Consider the following 27,636-nt stretch of genomic DNA (forward strand, 5'->3'; position numbering starts at 1 on the left):
CCTGCATATCAAATACTTGTACAGAGGATAGCAGGTCAAGGTTTGAAGAAGAGAAGGCATAGGCAAGCAGACGATACGCACCGTTTAAATGAATGCCTTGCACTACTGAAGCAAAGTGCACCGTTTTGTTAATAGTGTTTTTAAAAGTTAGGTGAAGTTTAATTGTTAGTTAGATTGGCGTTAGTTGTCCATTCTTTTCTCTGACTTAACAGAGATCCTACGTATAAATACAATGGTAAATATTCTTTCCCTGTAGAGAGAATTGACTGACATTCTCTAACTCTCATGCGTCGTCCCTTTCCTTTCTCATGCTTAGCATTTGTCAAGACGCTATTTCATTTTCCTGGCTGCTGCATGGTTGACCGTTGGCTCGAGTACATTTTCAGGGGACCGTTGCCTTGAGATTTTGTGTGGATTTTTGTTTTTCATTCCTCTTGTCTAGGGGCTGTTTTGCTGTCTTTGAGAGGGGTGTGTTCTGATGAGTCTGGACTTTTTGTTAAGAATAGCGAGCTCTTTTTGTTAAGCTCAGATAGGCAAGGAACTGCTTCTATCTTGAAGCTGCTTCTTAATGCAAGTGTACAGCTCTCTTCTTCTGCATAAGCTGGAGATTTATGCCAAAAAAGTCTTTAGCAAATTGCTAGACTTTTTCTCCAATCTCAATCTTATGTATTATTTATTTAATTGTCATGAGCCTTCATTATCTTACCTTTTAATTGCAGATCCCCACTTTGCAACTGGAAAATCTAGGGAAAAAAATGCACAACTACAATTTTTCCACACAATTATTTCAACACGTTGAAGATCATTAATTTACAGAATTAATATAATAAAACCTATCAATAGACATCAAATATATATAAAAAAATAAGGTAATAATAATTGAATAATATATAGGAGTCTTCAATTCTCTAAACGCCAATCTAGTTGACTAGATCACGGGAAAGTATATCTGTAAACCAATCGAAAACGAAGGTTTTCATGTTGAATTCAAATCCAGCACTCTCTCAAACTCAATTATCAAGGAAAGAAAAAGTAGAAAGCTCCTTAGAGACCACTTGCATGTTCCTCCAAAAAGCTCTTCGTGGCTGCTATCAATAATTTGTACTAGTAATTAATAAGGAAGATATTGTTGATGAAGTTTACAATAACACCTCAATGCTCGTGGTAGTCCACAAGATGGATTGGCTCTTCTTGTGCCCGTGTTATCAAAAAAACTAATTTTGCTTTTGTTCTTCCATGGAGTTTTTTTGTTGGGGGATCAACTCTCAATCTCTTTGTTGGGGAATAAAGAAGGCAGGATCGAACAGATTGCCAACAGGGGAAGGGAACGCTTGATGGCTTTAATATTTAGTTAAGCAGTAGAAAACTTTGCAGAGCAGACAAGAGATGATGGGACAGTTTGAATAGGAAATACATTATTATTCAACTGTTGTTTACTTTGAAAGTTTGAAGAAGCACAGGAAAAGGTCAGAGAGACTTGGTAAACGAATTTGTCTTAAATGCACCGATGCGAAGTTTGAACACTCCATGCAAAAAAAAAAAAAAAAAATGGTGCAAGAAAAACATACAAAATCATCCCACTGCAACCAGAAAACATCCTTCCTGTGTACAGTTGGAGTTACTATCCATGGGATGTTGGTTGAAGGAAATCTCATCACATTGTTTAGATATAGGCATAATTAGTTTATCGATTATGAATTGATTTCAGTATAAATTCTCCCTCTCGACTCTAATGTGACATGTCCATAGCTCGACCCATTATCTATTCATTTGTTTTCATAATCACTTGCCTAATCATATGAATATTTTATTATATATATACACACACGGTTTAAAATTTTAATAATAATACGTAGTTATTAGGCTCTTTCTTATCAGCTTAATATTTTATACATAATCACTTACCTAATTATATGAATATGTTTATTTTTATATTAAATTGAAGAGTTTTTCTTGATTTTTTGGAATTTTGTTTGTTTATCATTAAAGACAATATCCTAATTTTAAATTGCAAATAAATTTTGTAATTGAATTTGAAAATCACATTTACTTTTTCTATAATAAATTCACAAACTCCATTAATTATTGGCAGCCAAAAATTGAAAACAACACTGCTGCAAATTAAAAACCATGATAAGATATAAAAATCATATTAAAAAATATATATTACTTTATTTACGTTTTAATTGTAATTAGCTAATATATGTAAATTAAGATTGAAGTTTTATAATAAACTTATTAATATTTGTGCTTAAAAAATATCATTTTATTATATCTATGTATTCATGCAAATCTGACCGAGAGCTATAGAAAATATATATAAATATATATATATATATATATATATATATATATATATATATATATATAGATAAACAAGTATGATTTAAGAAAAAAATCGATTAATAATTGTATTAAAATTAAAGTACAAGTTATATTTTTTAATTGAGATATCTTTATAACTGAATATATATATATATATATATATATATATATATATATATATATATATGAGATATATTAAATAAGGGTCTACATATATATATTAATATATAATTTATGTAAGATTATAGTAAATTTCATTTAGATGATTATAATTATTAATGTAATAGGATCCAAATCATACATATATATATATACACACATTTTATAGTTACTATAACTTGTAATGTCCTTTAAAACATACACTTTCTATTATATATTATGTTGCTATTACTTGTAATTACTATTATATAAATGAATTACTAAATAATATATATACCTTTGTTTATATAAATTTACAATATATGAAGTTAATTATCTAAAAAAAAGTTGTGAGATTAAAATAGTTTTGAAACTGAACTATTTTTTTTAAATTTCATGTAACTAAGAGCAAATTCACATAATTAATAAAATTATAATTATTAATTAAATTGTAATATCTTTTAATATCTATACTTTATATACATTGGGTTAATTTAAAAAGAATATAATTACGGTTTTCGTATATACACTATAATACTTATAATATATATATACTTTATAATATAAAACTTGTAATGTCTTTTAACACATACATTTTATATTATATATTATGTTTATTTATAAAAAATATAATTACTATTGTATTATAAAGTAATTACTAAATAATATATATACTTTTGTTTATATAAATTTATAATATACAAACTTAATAATTTAAAAAGAAGTTGTGAGATTAGAATAGTTTTTTTACTTAGCAATTTTTTTTAAATTTCATGTAAATAAGGACAAATTAATTCATATAATCAATAAATTTATGATTATTAATTAAATTATAAGGTCTTTTGATAACTATGTTTTATATATATTCGATTTATTTAAAAAAACATAATTACTATTTTGTATATACACTATAATACTTTTAATATATATTTATTTTTTATTTTATATTAATACTATGAAAATGATAATTTTAATACTTATAAAATTTATATAGCAAAATGTGTTTTTTGCACATTAATCCAAATGTTAAATGTTTATGTAATAGTAATTGATGTTAAAAAAATAAAAACCCTACCCACCCCCCGACCCCTCTTTTTCCTTTCTTTCTTCTTTTCTAATCGGGTGCCACTCCTTGCCTCCTTTAGCCTAGTCCTTCATTTGGTGTTCTTCCCAGACCCCAGCAACAAGCGACCTGCAGCTCTCTCTCTCTCAACTCTTTCCTTTTTCAGTCGGCGACACTAGCCAGAAGCCCCAGTTCTCTCTAGAACTGGTGGCACAGTAACCCAGATCTTCTCTCTCTAGCTTCTTCCTTTTCCAACCGATGATACAAGCCCGAAGCCCCAGCTCTCTCTAGAACCGACGGCACAGGAACCCAGATATTCTCTTTCTCGCTTCTTCCTTTAGCCGGCGGCAAGCTCGAAGCCCCAACCCTCTCTCTAAAATCGACATCACAAAAAACCCGAGGCTCTCTACCCTTTTTTAAGTGATGGCACAAACCCCAAACTCCCTAAACTCCCACCGACGGTTGGCAGCCCTTCACCCAAAGCTCTCTTTCTCTATGTATATATTATTTTAATTCTTTTTTTTGGTATTGTTTGGTATTTTTTGGTTTGTGGATTGAGGTTTTTGGTTGGTAGACTAGGGATTTGATTTTGGCTTTCTGTATTTTTGGGTTGCTAGGGATTCTTAAGAATTTTTTTGATTCAGTTTTTGGCCCCTGGATCCCCTGTGCTACAGTGGCCTTTTATATTTGGTTGTGGTCTCTGCGAGGCTTCGTTCCACTACTCTGCCAGACGCGAGTTTTTCGCGTCTGGCACTATAGTGGTGATATTGGTACTGGCAGGGTGTCCGCGGAACAAAATTTTTTATATTGGTACTGCCAGACTATAATTTTTCGTTGGAAATTTGCAAAGAAATTTTTTTCCAACGAAATTTTGGTTGGAAATTTTCAACGGATTTCTAAAAAAAAGGGGCAAAATTTCAAATTTTCAACGGAATTTCTGTTGGAAATTTTCAACGGATTTCTAACGGAATTTTTCATTGGAAATTTCCAACGGAAAGTATTACCTACAAGGCTTGTACCGACGGAATTTTCAACGGGACTTTTCGTTAAAAATAAACATTTTCAATGGAAAAAGGCCTATTTCCAACAGAAATTTTCGTTGAAAATAGCCAAATTTTTTGTAGTGATATGTATTTAAATCTCTAACAACTATTTTATCTCTATAAGGACTTTGGGAACATCATATATCTCTAGACAGCAACAAGTTGAGGATAGTTAGCATTTAGTGCCATAAATTCGCATGCTTCCCATTTAATATATCCATCTTTTTTTCCCATTTTTCTAAAGATTTTTGAGTCAAACTCTCAAGCAATAATTTACTTCAATTAGATAATGACAAGTTGATAATATCGTCTGAAACTTATAATTTGCTGGAAATGGACTCGCCAAGTTTCTTCTGCCAACTGCTTGCAACCGCATTAAATATCCATTACTCCATATTGTTTAATTATTCCAATTTTATCTCTAATTCTCTAAAAATCAAGCTGGATTTTTGTACTTATCAATTACACCTGCTCATAAAGAGTTCAGTCAGAAACATACCATGGAGCATACCCACCAAACCCCCCGCCGACCCCCCCCCCCCCCCCCCCCCCCCCCCCCCCGATTTAGACGTTAGAACTACTATAAAAAGGACTTTGAAATTAATAATTAAATAAGTTACAGATTTCCTTCCTTTTGATTAATATAATATGAATTCTATGCGTAAACCAAGCAAAACATTCCATGACAGAGAGAAACCAGCAGGGTCAACCCTCTCATGAAAATGGTGATCAAGCCCCTACTAATCCACACTTTAGCTCACAGAACCTAATTTTTTTCTAGCATATGTGTAACATATAATATTAAATTAATCTCTATACATCTCAGTTAATGCAAATGGGGGAGTAACCCCTTGGCATGAAATTGTTTTTATATATATATATATATGAAATCTTGCTTTCAGAGGATATCCCTTTAAATAAACAATTCACCTAACAAAAACACAAACAAATAGTTATGTAATTTAAAAGTTGTATTTGAATATTTAACTCAAGGATGTATTTATATATCTTTTACTCGAACATTGGGTTCAAATCTAATTTTTTTGATAAGAATACAATAAAACAATTATTACCCCGGTAGATAGGTTGGCGGCTTATGTGCCCTATATTATAAATTTTTGAATCCGATGTTTAAGAATTGTCATGAAACCTAAGCATTAGATTAAAAAGAAAACTTCATTCTAAGCCTATAAATAATTTGCCTGCTACCAATAACCCCATCAACTTTTTCTGTTCCAAAAGGAGAAGTTAAGGTGGCATTTCCTTGAGTTCCATGGAGCTAGGATTTTCCTCTACTCTTTTACTTGTTTTCTTTTTCTTGTTCATGATAGCTACAATATTGAAAGGAAAAAAGGCCAAAAACACCACTGTAAAGCTACCTCCAGGACCCTGGCAACTACCTCTTATAGGGAACTTGCACCAGATCATAAGCCCTTTACCCCATCAAAAGCTAAGAGGCTTGGCCAACAAGTATGGACCTCTGATGTGGTTAAAAATGGGTGAAGTTCCTACCATTATAGTATCATCACCAGAAATTGCAAAAGAGGTTCTGAAAGCTCATGATGCCAAAGTTTCCCAAAGACCTTCTCGTCTTTTTGCCAGAATCATCTCATATGATTGTACTAACCTTATTTTTGCACCACATGGAAACTTCTGGAAACAAATTCGGAAGATTTGCATGATGGAGCTTTTGAGCACAAGCCGTGTCCGATCATTCCAACCAATCAGGGAACAAGAGGTTTCAGCTCTGCTCAGAACCATGTTCATGAATGAAGGATCCTCGGTCAATGTTAGTGAGAAAATATTTTCATTGACATGTGGCATAACAGCCAGAGCAGCCTTTGGCAGGAAAAGCAAAGACGAAAAGGAGTTCATAAGGATTGTTTTCGAGATTTCGAAGCTCGCAAATGGTTTCTGCTTGGTTGACCTGTATCCTTCTATCAAGTTTTTTAACTTGCTTAGTGCCACAAGGTATAAACTTGAGAAACTACATCAAGCTTCCGACAGGATACTTGAAAACATTGTCCAGGAACACAAAGAGAGGAGAAGTTTACAGACGTCAAACACTAGCAATGAGCATGTAGAGGAAGATCTGGTTGATGTCCTTCTTAAGCTTCAACAGAATGGTAACCTTGATTTTCCCCTAACAAATGATAACATAAAAGCAATAATCCAGGTTTGTTTTCTTTATTTATTGTTACATTACTTGGTCATGGATTAAAACTCAAAATAACCAAATATTGAATTTCTTTTGAAATATTAAAGGGTTTTTAGTTGAAAATTTATATTAGTGTATTTTACTCATTTAAGTAATCATGTTATGAGTAATTCATAGCCGAGTAAATCAAAGAAAGATGCTAATATCATGAATATGATATTCTTAGGACATTTTTGCAGCTGGAAGTGAGACTTCGTCAACAACTGTAGAGTGGGCAATGTCGGAAATGATAAAAAACCCTAGAGTGATGAAGAAGGCACAAGATGAAGCAAGAAGGGTTTTCAATGAAAGAGGAAGAGTGGATGAATCCGGGATCCATGAGTTGGAATATCTAAGCTTAGTAGTTAAAGAAACCTTGAGATTGCATCCTTCCGCTCCTCTTTTACCAAGGGAATGTAGTGAAGATTGTGTGGTTGATGGGTACGAAGTACCTGCTAGGACCCAAGTCATTGTAAATGCATGGGCAATCGGGAGAGATCCCAGGCATTGGAAAGAAGCTGAGAAGTTCCATCCTGAAAGGTTCTTGGATACTTCTATTGATTTCAGGGGATTAGATTTTGAACTCATCCCATTTGGTGCTGGAAGAAGGATATGTCCAGGAATATCATTTGCTCTGCCTAATATTTTGTTGCCACTGGCACAATTGTTGTATCATTTTGATTGGGAGCTCCCAAATGGAATGAAGCATCAAGATTTGGATATGGCTGAAGAATTTGGCATAACTGTGACAAGGAGAAATGATTTGTTCTTAATCCCCATTTCTCATCATCATATCCCTTCTGAAGAGACTATGCTATACTATTAAGCTAAGGTTTGGCTGGTTTGCTGATGATTATTGTAATATGATACCATATGTTATAGACTACTTAGAAAACTTTCAAAGTCAAAGATGTAAAAGGCTAGAGCTGCCAAACCTATCCCTTAATAATGGGTATAGATTCTCCCTCTCGACTCTAATGTCACATGTCCATAGCTCGACCCATTATCTATTCATTCGTTTACGTAATCACTTGCCTAATCATATGAATATATTTACTATATATACACACACGGTATAAAATTTTAATAATAATATGTAGTTATCACGCTCTTTCTTATCAACTTAATATTTTTTACAGAATCACTTACCTAATTATATGAATATGTTTACTTTTATATTAAATTGAAGAATTTTTCTTTATTTTTTGGAATTTTGTTTGTTTATCGTTAAAGAAAATATCCTAATTTTAAATTGCAAATAAATTTTGTAATTGAATTTGAAAATCACATTTACTTTTTCTATAATAAATTCAGAAACTCCATTAATTATTGGCAGCCAAAAATTGAAAACAACACTGCTGCAAATTAAGAGCCTTTACTCACTTTTTTTTTTTTTTGAGAGGCAAGAAGAATATTCATTAGAAGAATATGAAGTCATACAAAAACCCTGCACCAATAAAAACAACCTGCAAGAGATGGCGTGCAAGCCCAAATGAACAAAGCAACCTATACAAGAAAAGCTAAAAGAAACCAACAGTTCATGGAAGCATCTTATACAAATTGAGATCCAAGCCCAATAGTCAGAAATGCTACCGAACACCAGGCCTCGTAGTCATTGAGAAAGTCGGAAAACGATGGCCCAAGAAGAAGAGAGCCATCAGAAACCTTTACTCAATGTTAAATATGGTCAATTAAGTCTATATGGCTTAGTCAATAATGTACGCTCAATTCAATAAAATTGGAGGTCGAGCCCCGCCTTAATCCGTATAGGAAAGGTTAAGTCTATATTTAGCCCTTTAAATATTATTCCAAAAATCACCTAATTTGGCATATGAAATCTATTATACGTATAATATATATTAATATAGATAAATATTATATAAAATAAAATTTTATTATCTTGCATAATTAACTTAGAATATCAGTCATAGGAGGGTTATGTAAAAAGCCTTGGTACCGAGCAAAGAACAAGTATGATTCAATCGATTATAGTATCGATGTAGCTATTTATTTTTGACATAGTAATAAAATAAGTCCTCAAATTATAATGAGTATGAAAAAAATTAGAATTATGAAAACATTTTCACATCTGTGATGTACTGAAGAAAATGATTTTAGAAAACATTATAATAAAATTAACCCAAGATTTTACATTAAATTTGAACTTATACAATTCAATATCTTGAACATTACTCTCCAACTACCATCTATATATGGACCTTGGGAGCATCATTTATGTCTAAACAGCAACAAGTTGGGGATAGTTGGCATTTAGTGGTATAAATTCGCATGCTTCCCATTTAATATATCCATCTTTTTTTCCCATTTTTCTAAAGATTTTTGAGTCAAACTCTCAAGCAATAATTTACTTCAATTAGATAATGACAAGTTGATAACATCGTCTGAAACTTATAATTTGCTAGAAATGGATTCGCCAAGTTTCTTCTGCCAACTGCTTGCAGCCGCATTAAATATCCATTACTCCATATTGTTTAATTATTCCAATTTTGTCTCTAATTCTCTAAAAATCAAGCCGGATTTTTGTACTTATCATTTACTCCTGCTCATAAAGAGTTCAGTCAGAAACGTACCATGGAACACCTCTCTCCACACCCTCGCCGCGCCCCCCCCCCCCCGCGATTTAGACGTTAGAACTACTATAAAAAGGACTTTGAAATTAATAATTAAATAAGTTACAGATTTCCTTCCTTTTGATTAATATAATATGAATTCTATGCCTAAACCAAGCAAAACATTCCATGACAGAGAGAAACGAGCAGGGTCAACCCTCTCATGAAAATGGTGATCAAGCTCCAACTAATCCACACTTTAGCTCACAGAACCTAATTTTTTTCTAGCATGTGTAACATATAATATTAAATTAATCTCTATACATCTCAGTTAATGCAAATGGGGGAGTAACCCCTTGGAATGAAATTGTTTTATATATATATATATATATATAATCTTGCTTTCAGAGGATATCCTTTTAAATAAACAATTAATCTAACAAAAACACAAACAAATAGTTATGTAATTTAAAAAGTTGTATTTGAATATTTAAGACAAGAATGTACTTATATAACTTTTACTCAAACATCGGGTTCAAAATCTAAGGATGTCAACAGGTCGAGTACCCTATAATTTCAAGGTATCCGAACCTTAACTCTATTAAAAATTAACTATCCTAACTCTATTAACTACCCGAATAATTTAAAAATTACTACTCTAACCCTAACCCTAACCCTAACCCTAACCCTAATACATTCCTACTACCCTATAATTACCCTAATCTGTTTAAATACCCGATTAAATAAAAAAATTATTAAAATTTTTTTCATGGATACCCAATTATCCAATTAACTTTTTTAATCTTATAACTTCTCTTTAGATTTATATATTATAAGTTTATATAAACAAAAGTATATATACTGTAATTAATAATTTTATGAGTTATAATTTTTGCAATATTAATACAAAATAAAAAATAAATATATTTATATTTAAAGTACATATATATATACACACAAATAAAAAATATTTTAATATACAAAATAGTAATTATATATCTTATAAATTAACACAATATATAAACTATACAAGTTAATTAATAATAATAGTTTCATGAATTAATTTAATTAATTATAAGCATTTGTTCTTAATTTCATGAAATTAAAAAAAAATATTTAGGTTCCAAAACTATTCTAATATCAAAAGCTTTCTTTAAGTATATATATTATAAGATTATATAAATAATGGTATATATATTATAATTAATAATTTTATAAGTCATAATTTTTGTAATTTTAACAAAAAATAGAAAGTAAATATTGTTTATTAAAAGTATATATATAATAGTAATTATATTTCTTTATAATATGATATAATATTCAAATTATTTAAACATAATTAACAATCTAATAAATTTTTAACTTAAATATATTAATGTCATCATATTAATAATTAGAGTAACCATACATTTCATATATTTGTTAGTTTTTAACAAAAAAATTACTCGTAACGTTGATAGAAATTGTAAATTTTTAATTTAATTATTAAAATAATAATAAAATATTTATAAATAGTAATCGGGTTCGGGTAACGGGTACCCAAGGGATGGTACCGGAACCCTACCCGAATTCGATTCGGGTAGTAAAATCACTATTCGAACCCTACCCGAACCTTTTTGTGGAGTACCCTAACCTGGTGTAACCGGGTAGGGTATCCGTTGACATCCCTATTCAAATCTAATATTTTTGATAAGAATACAATAAAACAATTATTACCCCGGTAGATAGGTTGGCGGCTTATGTGCCCTATATTATAAATTTTTGAATCTGATGTTTAAGAATTGTCATGAAACCTAAGCATTAGATTAAAAAGAAAACTTCATTCTAAGCCTATAAATAATTTGCCTGCTACCAATAACCCCATCAACTTTTTCTGTTCCAAAAGGAGAAGTTAAGGTGGCATTTCCTTGAGTTCCATGGAGCTAGGATTTTCCTCTACTCTTTTACTTGCTTTATTTTTCTTGTTCATGATAGCTACAATATTGAAAGGAAAAAAGGCCAAAAACACCACTGTAAAGCTACCTCCAGGACCCTGGCAACTACCTCTTATAGGGAACTTGCACCAGATCATAAGCCCTTTACCCCATCAAAAGCTAAGAAGCTTGGCCAACAAGTATGGACCTCTGATGTGGTTAAATATGGGTGAAGTTCCTACCATTATAGTATCATCACCAGAAATTGCAAAAGAGGTTTTGAAAGCTCATGATGCCAAAGTTTCCCAAAGACCTTCTCGTCTTTTTGCCAGAATCATCTCATATGATTGTACTAACCTTATTTTTGCACCACATGGAAACTTCTGGAAACAAATTCGGAAGATTTGCATGATGGAGCTTTTGAGCACAAGCCGTGTCCGATCATTCCAACCAATCAGGGAACAAGAGGTTTCAGCTCTGATCAGAACCATGCTCATGAATGAAGGATCCTTGGTCAATGTTAGTGAGAAAATATTTTCATTGACATGTGGCATAACAGCAAGAGCAGCCTTTGGCAGGAAAAACAAAGACGAAAAGGAGTTCATAAGGATTGTTTTCGAGATTTCGAAGCTCGCAAATGGTTTCTGCTTGGTTGACATGTATCCTTCTATCAAGTTTTTTAACTTGCTTAGTGCCACAAGGTATAAACTTGAGAAACTACATCAAGCTTCCGACAAGATACTTGAAAACATTGTCCAGGAACACAAAGAGAGGAGAAGTTTACAGACGTCAAACACTAGCAATGAGCATGTAGAGGAAGATCTGGTTGATGTCCTTCTTAAGCTTCAACAGAATGGTAACCTTGATTTTCCCCTAACAAATGATAACATAAAAGCAATAATCCAGGTTTGTTTTCTTTATTTATTGTTACATTACTTGGTCATGGATTAAAACTCAAAATAACCAAATATTGAATTTCTTTTGAAATATTAAAGGGTTTTAGTTGAAAATTTATAGTAGTGTATTTTACTCATTTAAGTAATCATGTTATGAGTAATTCATAGCCGAGTAAATCAAAGAAAGATGCTAATATCATGAATATGATATTCTTAGGACATTTTTGGAGCTGGAAGTGAGACTTCGTCAACAACTGTAGAGTGGGCAATGTCGGAAATGATAAAAAACCCTAGAGTGATGAAGAAGGCACAAGATGAAGCAAGAAGGGTTTTCAATGAAAGAGGAAGAGTGGATGAATCCGGGATCCATGAGTTGGAATATCTAAGCTTAGTAGTTAAAGAAACCTTGAGATTGCATCCTTCCGTTCCTCTTTTACAAAGGGAATGTAGTGAAGATTGTGTAGTTGATGGGTACGAAGTACCTGCTAGGACCAATGTCATTGTAAATGCATGGGCAATCGGGAGAGATCCCAGGCATTGGAAAGAAGCTGAGAAGTTCCATCCTGAAAGGTTCTTGGATACTTCTATTGATTTCAGGGGATTAGATTTTGAACTCATCCCATTTGGTGCTGGAAGAAGGATATGTCCAGGAATATCATTTGCTCTGCCTAATATTTTGTTGCCACTGGCACAATTGTTGTATCATTTTGATTGGGAGCTCCCAAATGGAATGAAGCATCAAGATTTGGATATGACTGAAGAATTTGGCATAACTGTGACAAGGAGAAATGATTTGTTCTTAATCCCCATTTCTCATCATCATATCCCTTCTGAAGAGACTATGCTATACTATTAAGCTAAGGTTTGGCTGGTTTGCTGATGATTATTGTAATATGATACCATATGTTATAGACTACTTAGAAAACTTTCAAAGTCAAAGATGTAAAAGGCTAGAGCTGCCAAACCTATCCCTTAATAATGGGTATAGATTCTTCCACTCGACTCTAATGTCACATGTCCATAGCTCGACCCATTATCTATTCATTCGTTTACGTAATCACTTGCCTAATCATATGAATATATTTACTATATATACACACACGGTTTAAAATTTTAATAATAATACGTAGTTATTAGGCTCTTTCTTATCAGCTTAATATTTTTTACAGAATCACTTACCTAATTATATGAATATGTTTACTTTTATATTAAATTGAAGAATTTTTCTTGATTTTTTTGGAATTTTATTTGTTTATCATTAAAGACAATATCCTAATTTTAAATTGCAAATAAATTTTGTACTTGAATTTGAAAATCACATTTACTTTTTCTATAATAAATTCACAAACTCCATTAATTATTGGCAGCCAAAAATTGTAAACAACACTGCTGCAAATTAAGAGCCTTTACTCACTTTTTTTTTCTTTGAGAGGCAAGAACAATATTCATTAGAAGAATATGAAGTCATACAAAAACCCTGCACCAATAAAACAACCTGCAAGAGATGGCGTGCAAGCCCAAATGAACAAAGCAACCTATACAAGAAAAGCTAAAAGAAACCAACAGTGCATGGAAGCATCCTATACAAATTGAGATCCAAGCACAATAGTCGGAAAAACAACCAAAAAACAGACGTCATAGTCATTGAGAAAGTCAAAAAAGGATGGCCCCAAAAGAAGTCCAAGAAGAAGAAAGCGATCAGAAACCTTTACTTAATGTTAAGTGTTGTCAATTAAGTATATATGGCTTAGTCAATACTGTACGCTCAATTCATTAAAATTGCAGGTCGAGCCCCACCTTAACCTGTATAGGAAAGGTTAAGTCTATATTTTGCCCTTTAAATATTATTAAAAAAATCACCTAATTTGGCATATGAAATCTATTGTACATATAATATATATTAATATAGATAAATATTTTATAAAATAAGTTTTTATTATCTTGCATAATTAACTTAGAATATAGACATAGGATGGTTATGTAAAAAGCCTTGGTACCGAGCAAAGAACAAGTATGATTCAATCGACCATAGTAACGATGTAGCTATTCATTTTTAACATAGTAATAAAATAAGTCCTTAAACTATAACGGGTATGAAGAAAATTAAAATTATGAAAAGATTTTCACATCGGTGATGTACTCAAGAAAATGATTTCGAAAAACATTATAATAAAATTAACCCAACATTTTACATTAAATTTGAATTTATAAAATCCAATATCTTGAACATTACTCTCCAACTACCATCTATATATGGACCTTGAGAGCATCATTTATGTCTAGACAGCAACAAGTTGGGGATAGTTGGCATTTAATGCTATAAATTCGCATGCTTCCCATCTAATATATCCATCTTTTTTCTCATTTTTCTAAAGATTTTTGAGTCAAACTCTCAATCAATAATTTGCTTCAATTAGATAATGACAAGTTGATAATATCGTGTGAAACTTATAATTTGCTGGAAATCAAGGCAGACTCATGGATATAGCCACCCAAGCAAGAGCTTTAGGCCTCCAATTTGGAGAGGCCTTATAATTTTATAATATTTTATTATATTAAAAATATATAAAAATTAAAAAATATAAAAATAAAAAATAATTGATAAAATTACCTGTTTTCTCACTTTGTTAATTATGTGTTTAGTAAATCTTAATTTTCTATCACTTTCTAATTTCTAAAGTACTATATTATTTTCAATCAACTAATTCTTATATGTATTTAATCATCTCTAACAACTATTTTATCTCTATATGGACTTTGGGAACATCATATATCTCTAGACAGCAACAAGTTGAGGATAGTTAGCATTTAGTGCCATAAATTCGCATGCTTCCCATTTAATATATCCATCTTTTTTTCCCATTTTTCTAAAGATTTTTGAAGCAAGTCTCAAACTCTCAAGCAATAATTTACTTCAATTAGATAATGACAAGTTGATAATATCGTCTGAAACTTATAATTTGCTGGAAATGGACTCGCCAAGTTTCTTCTGCCAAATGCTTGCAGCCGCATTAAATATCCATTACTCTATATTGTTTAATTATTCTAAAATATTATATTATTTGCAATCAATTAATGGTCATATGTATTTAATCATTTTCAACAACTATTTTTTTCTCACTTATTTCTCTTATTTCCAATCAACATATTTAATGATTTTTAACAACTACTTTTTCTCCTATATATAAAACAAATTATTTTTTTTCAATGTATAATATCTACTTTTGAATTCTTCTTTTCTCATTTTCGCTTTCTTCCTTCTTCCTTTAACTTCAATTTTCCTTCAAAGAAAATACAAGAAGTCCGCTATATTATTATTTTTATAAAGCCGTAAACTTCATTTGTGGTTTGTAATAAGTATTCAACAATTAAGTACTATTGTTCTAATAATTACAGACTTTTTTACTTTAATTTTTAATTTATATTATATTGTTATATTACTTTTATTTTATGTGATAGGTGATTTATTTGAGTTAAAACTTTTGATTGTTGATTTTGTATTAGTCATTTAAAAAGTATAAAAATTTTGCATCTCAAAAAATTAGAAAAATAAAAATTTAATAATTTTTTTAATTTCAATAAAAGAAGATCTCATTGAATATTTCGTTTTAGGCTTTTGAACTTATTGAGCCGCCCCTATAAAAATGGATTGCCAAGTTTCTTCTGCCAATTGCTGGCAGCCGCATTAAGTATTCATTACTCCATATTGTTTAATTATTCTAATTTTATCCCTAATTCTCTGAAAATCAAGTTGGATTTTTGTACTTATCATTTACTCCTGCTTGTAAAGAGTTCAGTCAGAAACATACCATGGAAACCCCACCCTACCCCCCACCCCCCCCCCACCCCCCCAAGATTTAGAGGTTAGAAGTACTATAAAAAGTGCCTTGATTTTACCTCTGAGGAAACAAGTTTAACCCCTTTTTGAGCTCTCAACTAGAAGTGAAAAAAGTGTCATGATCACCTTGAGCTTCATGGAGCTTGGATGTCCCTACTTCATCACCTTGTTGCTCACCTTCTTTCTGTTGTTCTTAGTAGTCCAACTTGTTCAAGCTCAAAAACCCAAGAAATCTTTCACAAAGCTTCCTCCAGGGCCATGGAAGCTACCTCTCATTGGTAACTTGCACCAGCTTGTCAGCACTCTACCCCATTACACCCTGAGAGATTTGGCCAAGAAGTATGGACCTTTGATGTGGTTAAAGCTCGGGGAAGTTCCAACACTTGTAGTTTCATCCCTGGAAATGGCGAAGGAGGTTATGAGAACCCATGATGTAACATTTTGCCAAAGGCCTTACCTGCTAGCTGCTAGCATAATGGGATACAATTTCCAAGACATCATCTTTTCACCATATGGAAATTATTGGAGACAGATGAAGAAAATTTGCATGACGGAGCTTTTGAGTACAAACCGTGTCCAATCATTCCAATCAATCAGGGAACAAGAGGTGTCAGCTCTCATGGAAATCATATCTTCGAACGCAAGATCCCCAGTTAATCTCAGTGAGAAAATTTACTCCATGACGTATGGCATAACAGCGAGAGCAGCCTTCGGGAAGAAGAGCGGAGACGAAGAAGAATTCATAAGCATTGCCATAGAGGTTTCGAAGTTAGCAGGTGGTTTCTGCTTAGCTGATATGTATCCTTCTAATGAGATGCTAAAATTGATCAGTGGAATTAGGCTTAAACTCGAGAAGTTACATAAGGCTTCAGACAGGATACTTGAAAAGATAATCGATCAACACAAAGAGAGGAGAAACGGAATGGCAAATACAAAAACAGGAAATAAGAAAGACGAGGAAGATCTGGTTGATGTCCTTCTTAAGCTCCAACAACAAGGTGACCTTGACTTTCCTTTGTTAAAGGATAACATAAAAGCAGTCATCCAGGTTTGTGTGCTTAAATTTTGATGAATCACGGAGTCATGTAATTTCTAACCGATTCCACTTTATATACTTGCAAACGACTGAAAATTCTTCCAATTTATAGGATATTTTTGGAGCCGGTAGCGAGGCATCATCAAACACAGTGGAATGGGCAATGTCCGAAATGGTAAGAAACCCGAAGCTAATGAAGGAGGCGCAAGCTGAGGTGAGAAGGGTCTTCCATGGAAAAGGAAAAGTGGATGAAGTAGGGCTTGAGGAATTGAAATTCCTGAAGCTCATTGTCAAAGAGACCTTGAGGTTATACCCTGCTGGACCTCTTTTAATACCAAGGGAATGTAGTGAGGATTGTGTTATTGGTGGATATGAGATACCTGCCAAGACGAAGGTCATCGTGAATGCATGGGCAATAGGAAGAGATCCAAGCTATTGGAAAGAAGCAGAAAAGTTTCAGCCCGAAAGGTTCATCGATAAACGGATTGATTTCAGGGGAACAAATTTTGAATATATCCCATTTGGTGCTGGAAGGAGAATGTGTCCCGGAATTTCCTTTGCACTACCCAATATCGAGCTACCCCTTGCCAAATTGCTTTATCATTTTGATTGGAAACTTCCAAACGAAATGAAGTGTGATGATCTGGACATGACTGAATCATTTGGATTAACTGTTAGAAGGAAGAATGATTTGTTTTTGATCCCTATTCCTTATCGTTCTTCAATCCAAGGAAGCTAAACTAAGTTCCAGACTGCTTTGAAGCATACTTGGTGTTATTACGCTCTCTCCTATGGTCTTGATTTTGGCAGTGAAAATGGTATTTAATCCAGTTATGTTTAGTCCTTCTGTACTGTGTTTTGTTAACTTCGTAGCAGTTTTGTGTCAATTTATTTTACAGTTCTGATTCCTATTATAATGTGTAATGTAATTAGCTTTCGTTAGTTAAATTCCTGTATTGTTGGCGTTAGGTTAATAATAATTTTTATAGTTCTCTTTTTGTACGTTATATGCAATGCCAGTTTTGGTAACATTATCCATGTATCAAAATAGGGTGTATATACAAACCAAACCAATAATTCCCTCAATTGTTGACCAGACCAGTTGATGAATTGTAATTCTCATAATGTTTTTTTTTTTTTTTGAAAGGCATAATGCTCGTATAGTTATTAAAATCCTATGAGACCACCAGATTGGGGTAAGATTTATTGAACTGATAACCCAATGATATGATCGGTTCATTTTTATGCTGAATTGGTTTATTTTTTGTTTTTGGATTGGATAATTAAATAATTTGATCAAATTCATAATTTTTTTTATTAACTTGATATTGACTTAAATGGTTAAATTAATTTTGACTTGATTTCTTTTTTATTTTGGAAAAGCAATATCATTTGTTCTTGGAGAACATGTGAGTAATCAGAATCCAGGCAGAACATGCTTTAGGTGGCAAGACTTTCTGTTCTGACTTATCTGTCAATGTTGTTTATATTTCTCTGGATGGAATTGATAGACTAGTAAGACGTTTTAGTTAACTGTACTACTGTTTTACAAGTTACAATTTTTTTTCCTCAAATTTTTTGTCTCTTAGATTGTTAATTATTTTTATATTGAAAAAAAAATTTCAGCTCTAGTAGATAAGTAAAAGAAATGGAAATAATATATGTATATTTACACACATGTATTTATATGTTAAGAACATATACTATTTGCTACGTTGATCATCAGAATTTAAAACTGGGTTTTGAAAGATATAAGGTATGATCATAAAACTACTGAAAGATAGGTAAAGGTTTAAGATTTTACCTTTATAACAGAAATATAACTATAATTATTCATGGTGATGGAAATTTGCGTTTGGGACATCTTTTCCATGAGGTTGGGGGTTGTGGAGCCAGTTATGGAGCCAGTTACATCTCATGAGGTGAGCAAGTACACGTACGGTGTCACAATCTAAGAGTTTGGACCAAGCTAGACAGCTCAGTAGACAGCAGCCAGGTTCGGCACATGACATACAGCACCAACCAATTGAATTGAATTGTTGAAAATATTTATGATAGAGATATATACATTTATTATCGAATAAATTGTTTGAATATTTTATAACAGAATATTAAACAATGAGTGGTGTGGGACTGAAAGTACAACCTGATCATGACAGCAATGTGTGGCATGTATACTTCAGTTTGATTTTCTTTGTAGTCTAACTCATGAATCTGGTGGCAATGTTACTATTTACAGTCTTCCATAAGGATCAAGAAATTTGTATTTCTTTATAGGAGAAATTGTCTAAGGAAGGAGAGAATTTGAATTTCTAAACCTCATCAATTTTTTTTGGAGAAATTTATATAGTAACTCTTAGTTAGATCAAGTCTTAATTGTTTAAATCGATTGGTAATAAATGAACATTAATTTAATTATAGTACAATTTTGTGATAGTAAATTTAGGTAGGTAGCATGGAAATTGGTTTTCGACCACACGTACAAGATGGTACACATGGAAAATATCCAAGGTGGCTCCTCCCGTGAACATTTTTGGAACATTGTTTTGTACTCACAGACGACATGTTAAATATTAATGTGGGTAGGCTCTTGCACTGAATTCACAGACAGGAACTTGATGTTTTCTTTTTTTAAATGTAGAAAATGATCTTGCTTTACTTTTACTGATGCGGGTTGTTTTACTGAGGGTTTTTTTTTTTTTGCTTTTTTTGTTCTATGTACATAGAAGGCTAGGAACATCTTCTTTCTTCTTCTCTCTGGAGCATCAGGCCATCAGGTCTCTCTTACCTGAAGCAATGCCTGTCCCCATCCTTGGGGACTCTTTTGGTACCTCCGCAAGTCTCCCTGGTGTAAGGAAACTATGGGAGAAGACAAATTTGTTGAATTATAACAGAGCAAAAAAAACGATAACAAATTCTGCTCTGGTAAGGAGAGGTAAAAGCTGATAAAACAGAGAGGAAAATAAGCTGAAAGTTCTGCATTTCTTTCATTCAACTATATGCAAAATATTTATACAAATTATATAAGCTTAACAGCTGTTAACACAAGAGACAAGTGTTAAGCTGCATCAAAGGATAAGCATGCAAGATGACACATCATAAACACCTGTGCAAAACACTCAACAACCAGAACAACGAAGCAAAGCCATAATAGACAAAATGATAAAGTCAATGCATGCTTCAGCTCTAACACCTGGGACCTCGCTTTTAGCTTCTCCTTGTGAGAATTTATCAGCAATAATATTCTAGCCTTTCAAAAAAAAAAAAAAAAAACTAGAAGTGAAAAAAGTGGCATCGTGATCACCTTGAGTTTCATGGAGCTTGAATCTTCCTCCTTCAACTTGTTCCTCATCACCTTCTTTCTGTTTTTCACGGTAGTCCAACATCTTAAAGCTCAAAAAGCCAAGAAATCTTTCACCAGGCTTCCTCCAGGGCCATGGAAACTACCTCTCATTGGTAACTTGCACCAGCTTGTCAGCACTCTACCCCATCACACCCTAAGAGATTTGGCCAAGAAGTATGGACCTTTGATGTGGTTAAAGCTCGGGGAAGTTCCAACACTTGTAGTTTCATCCCCGGAAATGGCGAAAGAGGTTATGAGAACCCATGATATAACATTTTGCCAAAGGCCTTATCTGCTGGCTGCTAGCATAATGGGATACAATTTCCAAGACATGATCTTTTCACCATATGGAAATTATTGGAGGCAGATGAAGAAAATTTGCATGACGGAGCTTTTGAGTACAAACCGTGTCCAATCATTCCAATCAATCAGGGAACAAGAGGTGTCAGCTCTCATGGAAATCATATCTTCGAATGCAAGATCCCCAGTTAATCTCAGTGAGAAAATTTACTCCCTGACGTATGGCATAACAGCGAGAGCAGCCTTCGGGAAGAAGAGCGGAGACGAAGAAGAATTCATAAGGATTGCCATAGAGGTTTCGAAGTTAGCAGGTGGTTTCTGCTTAGCTGATATGTATCCTTCTAATGAGATGCTGAAATTGATCAGTGGGATTAGGCTTAAACTCGAGAAGTTACATAAGGCTTCAGACAGGATACTTGAAAAGATAATCGATCAACACAAAGAGAGGAGAAACGGAATGGCAAATACAAAAACAGGAAATAAGAAAGACGAGGAAGATCTGGTTGATATCCTTCTTAAGCTCCAACAACAAGGTGACCTTGACTTTCCTCTGTCAAAGGATAACATAAAAGCAGTCATCCAGGTTTGTGTGCTTGAATTTTGATGAATCACGGAGTCATGTAATTTCTAACCGATTCCACTTTATATACTTGCAAACGACTGAAAATTCTTCCAATTTATAGGATATTTTTGGAGCCGGTAGCGAGGCATCATCAAACACAGTGGAATGGGCAATGTCCGAAATGGTAAGAAACCCGAAGCTAATGAAGGAGGCGCAAGCGGAGGTGAGAAGGGTCTTCCATGGGAAAGGAAAAGTGGATGAAGTAGGGCTTGAGGAATTGAAATTCCTGAAGCTCATTGTCAAAGAGACCTTGAGATTATACCCTGCTGGACCTCTTTTAATACCAAGGGAATGTAGTGAGGATTGTGTTATTGGTGGATATGAGATACCTGCCAAGACGAAGGTCATCGTGAACGCATGGGCAATAGGAAGAGATCCGAGTTATTGGAAGGAAGCAGAAAAGTTTCAGCCCGAAAGGTTCATCGATAAACCGATTGATTTCAGGGGAACAAACTTTGAATATATCCCATTTGGTGCTGGAAGGAGAATGTGTCCTGGAATTTCCTTTGCACTACCCAATATCGAGCTACCCCTTGCCAACCTGCTGTATCATTTTGATTGGAAACTTCCAAACAAAATGAAGTGTGAAGATCTGGACATGACTGAATCATTTGGATTAACTATAAGAAGGAAGAATGATTTGTTTTTGATCCCTATTCCTTATCGTTCTTTGTTGAAGATGAAAGTCAGAATGCATTCAGCTTCCTATGGCGTGAAAGGATTTAAATGTTTTGGTAAAGTGAAGGCGTATCCTCTTCATGTGTTGAGCTTTTAGTCACCAGATGTGTTTATGACGTGCTGGTCTTTATTACTTTATTTATTTCATGTTTTTCCATTCGGTTGTTATTTTGCTTTGGTTTTGTAAAAGGTCATGTGCCTATAAATGTTTTGTTTTGATGGATGTTAAGGACCACTCAACGGCATACAACTGTGTGGGTCCTCTTCTATTTTCCTAAGCAAGTTGTTATGCAAAACATTATCGTTTTGCTTCCACAGCCTTAATAGATGTGGTCTTCCTCAAATATTTTCTCTAGTTTTTCTTCTTGGTTCCTTTAAAAACCATTTTGCAGCTTCATTTTCCTAAAAAACATTAGAACTCTAACGTGGTATGTGACGTTATCACTGTTTTGGTTCTCATCTAACTGTTGATTGTTTCAGCTGTCTATCACTTCAATGGCATCGTTAAGTTTCAATATTTCTGCCCCTCCCATATTTGCAGGACAAAATTACCCTATTTGGATGATGAAAATGGAAGCTTACTTGAGAGCATATGACCTATGGGAGATTGTTGAATCTGGTGATGATCTCCTTGTGTTGAGGGTTCCTAATCCGGCCATAGCTTAACTTAAACAACATAATGAGGATTATGTATACAAAAGCTTTCAACTGAAACCATAATGAAGATTATGTATACAAAAGCTTTCAACTTAAACCATAATCCTCATTATGAGCTTTGTATTCATTATGTTGTTTAGACATAATCCTCATTATGAAAGAGCTTGGTGCCTATAAACAAAGCTCCTTCATGTATTCATTCAGATATTTTAGACTTTATTTTTTCTAGAATCATGAACTGTAAAGCATCTACGGAAATTTGGGATAAGCTGAAAGTAGAATTTCATGGGATTGATAAGACTATATAGATTCAAGCTTTGAATCTTTGGAGAGAGTTTGAAATTTTGAGAATAGGAAATGATGAATTGGTTCAGGACTATTCTGAAAAGGTTCTTAAAATTGTGAATTGATTGAGGCTTTTGGGTGAAAGTGTTTCTGAAAAAAGAATAGTGAACAAGCTATTGGTTAGTTTACTAGAGAAATTTAAGGGTAAAATCTCATCTCTAGAGGATTCTAAAGATCTAGGGGCCATTTCTGTCACTGAGTTGTTAAATGCCCTTCAAGCTCGGGAAGAAAGAAGGGCTTTAAGGTAAAAAACTCATGTTGAGGGAGCTTTTATGTTTAGGAATGCAGACAAAGAACAAATAGTGGTAGTTAAAAGAAATCTGGGAATAAGAGAAAAGAAAAAAGGAAGAAAGATAGTGACAACAAGAAAGGAGATCAAAAAAGAAACTTTCCTCCCTGCTCATATTGTAAGAAGACAAATCACACAGAGGGATATTGTTGATACAGGCCAAATGTTAAGTGCAGGGCCTATATCCAACAAGGGCATGTTGAAAAGGTTTACAAGAATCGTGGTGCCAAGGTGGAAGAAAAAGCTATTGTTGTTGAATAGAAAGATCAAGTTGATGAAGAAGTTCTGTTTATGGCAAAAATGACAAAAAAAGAGAAGAGAAAAGACACCTGGCTGATTGATAGTGCTTGTTCAAACTATCTAACTAGATGCAAGCGGATTTTTATTTATTTGAATGACAAGTATAAAACCAAAATGGAGATCGGCAATGGAGAATTCTTGCAAGTCTTTGGAGTTGGAATAGTGAGAGTTGAAACAAGTAGTGGTTTGAAAACTATTTCAAATGTGTTTTATACTCTAGAGGTTAGCCAAAATCTTGTTAGCGTTGGTCAACTTGTGAATGATAGCTATGAATTAATTTTCAAGGACAAAGCGTGCATAGTAAAGGATCCTGCTGGAATTGAATTGTTTATTGTTGGCATCTGAGACAAGTGCTTTCCCTTGGACTAGATGAAAGTAAATCATGCAGTTTATAATTAATGTACCTTGACTGATGCAGAATTGTGGCACAAAAGGTTTGGCCATGTGAACTATTTTTAATTTATGTGAATGGCCTCGAATGAGATGGTTGTTGGTTTGCCAAGATCTCAAAGTTAGATACAGTTTGTGATATATGTCAGTTTGGTAAGCAGAAACGCATACCATTTCCCAAAAACAGAAGATGGTATGTAACACAAAAGCTGTAGCTGCTCCATACTGATCTTGGAAGTCCTTTAAAAACTACATTAGTCAATGGAAGTAGGTACTATATACTCTTTATTGATGACCTTACTAGATTTAGTTGCGTCTATTTTTTTAAGCAAAAATGTTTATAAAATTTAAATCACTGGTAGAAAATCAGATGAGTTTAAATATAAAAATGCTAATAAGTGATAATGGGATTGAGTACACAGCAAAGGAGTTTGAAAGTTATCTAAGTAAGTTTGGAATTGTGCATCAACTAACAGTCACATATGGCTCTCAGTCGAATGGTGTGTTAGAAAGAAAAAAAATAGGACCCCAATGGAGATGGCAATGTGTCTACTGTTCGAGAAAGGTTTACCAAAGACTTTGTGGGTAGAGGCAGTCAACACAACCAACTATTTACTTAATTTATCACCACTAAAAGCCTTGACAAGTAAGACCCCCTATGAAGCATGGCTTAATGTCAAACCAACAGTGGATCACTTGAAAGTGTTTAGTTGTATTTGTTATGCAAAAGTACTAAATAGAAGAAGAACAAAGTTGGATGAAAAATTAGTCACTATAATACATTTGGGGTACAGTGAAACTTCAAAAGGATATAGGTTGTTGAATGTTAAAACATTGAAGTTATTTATCTACAAGGATGTTATGTTTGATGAAAACATGAAATGGAACTGGGATACAAGCACCATAGAAAGCTCACAAAATCATAAAGTTATTGCAGACTATTTTCAAAAGTTTGATGATTTTTTTGACACAGATGAGAATGTTCATGAAATACCTATAAAAGGAACAAGGTCACTCCAAGAGATTTATGCTAGGTGTTATATGATCTTGGCAGAACCTAGTTCATATGCTGAGGTTATTGTTGATTAAAAATGGAAACAAGCCATGGAAGCTAAGATGGCTATGATAAAAAAAGAATCAAACTTGGATTCTAGTTGATAAACTTGATAAGCAGAAGATTATTGGAGTTAAATGGGTGTATAGAACAAAACTTAACTCAGATGGCTTTATCAATAAACACAAAGCCAGGTTAGTTGTGAAAGGTTTTTCTTAGTTATATGGTGTGGACTTTTTTGAAATATTTGCACTAGTAGCCAGACATGACACAATTAGGTTATAGGTGGCACTTGCCTCTAAGGAGGGATGACAGATTTGGCATCTAGACATCAAATTTGCATTCTTGAATGGGACCATCAAAGAAGATATCTATGTGGAACAACCTAAAGGCTTTATTGAACCTAGATATGAAGGCAAGGTTTACAAGTTGATAAAAGCACTCTATGGGCTAAAATAGGCTTTGAGGGCATGGTACATGGTACGAGAGAATGGATAATTACTTGAAGGATCAAGACTTTATTAGAAATGACAGTGAGCATACGTTGTGTATAAAAGTTCAGATAATCTTATTCTTTCAATAGTTTCACTCTATGTTGATGATCTATTCGTCACTGGTCGTGATGGAAGCTATGTAGATGATTTCAAGATTAAAATGCAACAGGAGTTTGATATGAGTGACCTAGGAAAAATGTCATACTTTCTTGGCTCACAAATTGATTAGAGAACATACTAATATTTATACATCAAAGGAAGTATGTCGTTGATTTACTAAAGAAGTTTTGAATGAAAAGTTGCAAAGCTACAACAACACCACTGGTTGCTGGTAGCAAGTTTAGCAAGGATGATGGAAGTGTAGAGGTTGATGAAACACATTACAAAAAACTTATAGGTTGTTTTCTTTACATATTTGCATCTTAGCCAGATATCATATATGCCACTAGTTTATTGTCTAAATATAGGCAAAAGTCCTTAGAAGTACATCTGAATGCAACTAAAAAGATCCTTAGATACTATAAAAGAGGGTTCTTATGATAAGGAGAGGAAGCGTTGAAAACAAGTAAAAGGATGCATCGAAGGCAATGGAGAGTAAGATCGGAACAGTTCTTGAAATACTAAGTATAGTGGTAAGTGGAAGAGAACAAGAAGAGAATAGGTGTTCTAAGTGAGAATAGGCTAGAAAGAGAAGCTCTGAGTGAGAGTAAGGTAGTTTTGAAAGTGAAAAGTCTCCTCTTTGAATTGTGAAGGTCCTATATATAATGCCAAAAGTAACGATTACAAGAAAAAGTTTTAATGCATGTAATGAATGATATTATTAAGGAGAGTTTAATACTAGGTAACCGTTACTAAAAGTTAATGTCGAGTAACGGTTAGTAACCCCTTATGTGACTGTTGAAGTAATTAGATGCAATAAGACTTGTTCTCGAATAGAAGCTAACAAAGAAAAGCTGTATATGAATAGGTATAAGAGAAGAAATTGTATTGAATAGATATAAGAGAAGAAGCTGTATGTGAACAGGTACAAGAGAATAAGGTAAAGAGAGAAACACTTGTACTTAAGGAAAAAGGTTAAGAAAGAAACCTCTTAACTACCTCCACATCTGAGCCACTAAGCCAAACTTTCTAGAACATCTTAAGATGAAAACAACTCATGAACTCTGCCACTTATTCTAGATTACTTTCACTATCATCTAGATGAAGTGATTATTCTATAAAAAGTAGTAGTTCTATTTATATTAGTTGCTCTACATTGAGTAATGCTCCACTTATTCTAATTGTTTCATGTGAAGTAGTAATTCACTTATTGTAGTTGTTCTGCTTGAAGTAATGCTTTACTTGTAATGTTTGTTCTCATTATTCTTGTACAATATTATGCTATAAAGTAATTCTTTAGAGAATAAGTATTAACCAAAGTCGACTATCTACAGATACATTAAAGGAATCTTAAGCTATGGTTTAAAGTTTAGTAGACTTGTGAACCAAAAACTTTGAGGATTCTCAAATAGTGACTAGGTAGGAAGTTGAGAGGATCCCAACAGTACCAGTGGCTACTGTTTCTCTTTTGGAAGTCGTGTTGTTTGCTTGAAATTCTAAAAAGTAAGAAATTATTGCTCAATCCTCAGCAGAGGCTAAATATTTTGCTGCAGCCTCTACTACAAATCAAGCACTTTGGCTCAAGAAGACTTTGTTGGATTTGTAGGTCATTCAACAAGAACCAACAGTTCTTTGGGTGGATAACAAATCAACTATTGCAATAACTTCAAATCCAGTCAATCATGGAAGAATAAAACATATTCGAATCAAATTTCATGCTATAAGAGAAACAGTTAAAAATGGAGAAATTTTAGTCATGTAATGTAGCACTGAGAACCTATTAGTAGATATTTTCACAAAAGGCCTTAGCGAAGAGAAGTTTGAAACTCTAAGAGACAAGCTGGGAATTTGCAGTTCTGACTTGCAAGGGATGTGTTGAAAATGAAAGTCAGAATGTATTCAGCTTCATATGGCGCGAAAGGATTTAATTGTTTCGGTAAAATGAAGGCTGGTACTCTTCAAACGTTGAGCTTTTAGTCACCAGATGTGGTTTTCACGTGCTGGCCTTTACTACTTTACTAGAGTGTAACCCGCGCGATACGCGTG

At 33.3% G+C, this 27,636-nt stretch overlaps 4 protein-coding genes across 4 annotated transcripts; all 4 read left to right on the plus strand.

Moving 5' to 3' along the window:
* Positions 1-5,815: 5,815 nt before the first annotated feature.
* LOC18593320 (cytochrome P450 71D10-like) lies at positions 5,816-7,793 on the plus strand. The gene is made up of 2 exons (XM_088807812.1): positions 5,816-6,745; positions 6,954-7,793. The coding sequence occupies exons 1-2, from the start codon at positions 5,843-5,845 to the stop codon at positions 7,590-7,592; spliced, it is 1,542 nt and encodes a 513-aa protein (XP_088663938.1). The 5' UTR covers positions 5,816-5,842; the 3' UTR covers positions 7,593-7,793.
* Positions 7,794-11,224: 3,431 nt separating this feature from the next.
* LOC148761368 (cytochrome P450 71D10-like) lies at positions 11,225-13,153 on the plus strand. The gene is made up of 2 exons (XM_088807827.1): positions 11,225-12,155; positions 12,363-13,153. Exons 1-2 carry the CDS (start codon positions 11,253-11,255, stop codon positions 12,999-13,001), a joined length of 1,542 nt encoding a protein of 513 aa, XP_088663953.1. The 5' UTR covers positions 11,225-11,252; the 3' UTR covers positions 13,002-13,153.
* A 2,966-nt stretch (positions 13,154-16,119) lies between these two features.
* LOC18593321 (cytochrome P450 71D10-like) lies at positions 16,120-17,868 on the plus strand. Its single transcript, XM_007020491.3, has 2 exons — positions 16,120-17,031; positions 17,132-17,868. Exons 1-2 carry the CDS (start codon positions 16,120-16,122, stop codon positions 17,756-17,758), a joined length of 1,539 nt encoding a protein of 512 aa, XP_007020553.3. The 3' UTR covers positions 17,759-17,868.
* Positions 17,869-20,333: 2,465 nt separating this feature from the next.
* On the plus strand, positions 20,334-22,407 carry LOC18593322 (cytochrome P450 71D10-like). The gene is made up of 2 exons (XM_007020492.3): positions 20,334-21,245; positions 21,346-22,407. Exons 1-2 carry the CDS (start codon positions 20,334-20,336, stop codon positions 22,057-22,059), a joined length of 1,626 nt encoding a protein of 541 aa, XP_007020554.3. The 3' UTR covers positions 22,060-22,407.
* Positions 22,408-27,636: the final 5,229 nt, after the last annotated feature.

The sequence above is a fragment of the Theobroma cacao genome, chromosome 7 (assembly GCF_053813885.1).
Source record: "Theobroma cacao isolate CCN51 chromosome 7, ASM5381388v1, whole genome shotgun sequence".
Classification (NCBI taxonomy): Eukaryota; Viridiplantae; Streptophyta; class Magnoliopsida; order Malvales; family Malvaceae; genus Theobroma; species Theobroma cacao.

Coding starts and splice junctions, on each gene's coding strand:
- LOC18593321 (XM_007020491.3), top strand. CDS start 16,120: ATGGAGCTTGGATGTCCCTACTTCATCACCTTGTTGCTCACCTTCTTT. Junction 17,032..17,131: donor ACATAAAAGCAGTCATCCAG/GTTTGTGTGCTT, acceptor TCCAATTTATAG/GATATTTTTGGAGCCGGTAG.
- LOC18593320 (XM_088807812.1), top strand. CDS start 5,843: ATGGAGCTAGGATTTTCCTCTACTCTTTTACTTGTTTTCTTTTTCTTG. Junction 6,746..6,953: donor ACATAAAAGCAATAATCCAG/GTTTGTTTTCTT, acceptor TGATATTCTTAG/GACATTTTTGCAGCTGGAAG.
- LOC18593322 (XM_007020492.3), top strand. CDS start 20,334: ATGGAGCTTGAATCTTCCTCCTTCAACTTGTTCCTCATCACCTTCTTT. Junction 21,246..21,345: donor ACATAAAAGCAGTCATCCAG/GTTTGTGTGCTT, acceptor TCCAATTTATAG/GATATTTTTGGAGCCGGTAG.
- LOC148761368 (XM_088807827.1), top strand. CDS start 11,253: ATGGAGCTAGGATTTTCCTCTACTCTTTTACTTGCTTTATTTTTCTTG. Junction 12,156..12,362: donor ACATAAAAGCAATAATCCAG/GTTTGTTTTCTT, acceptor TGATATTCTTAG/GACATTTTTGGAGCTGGAAG.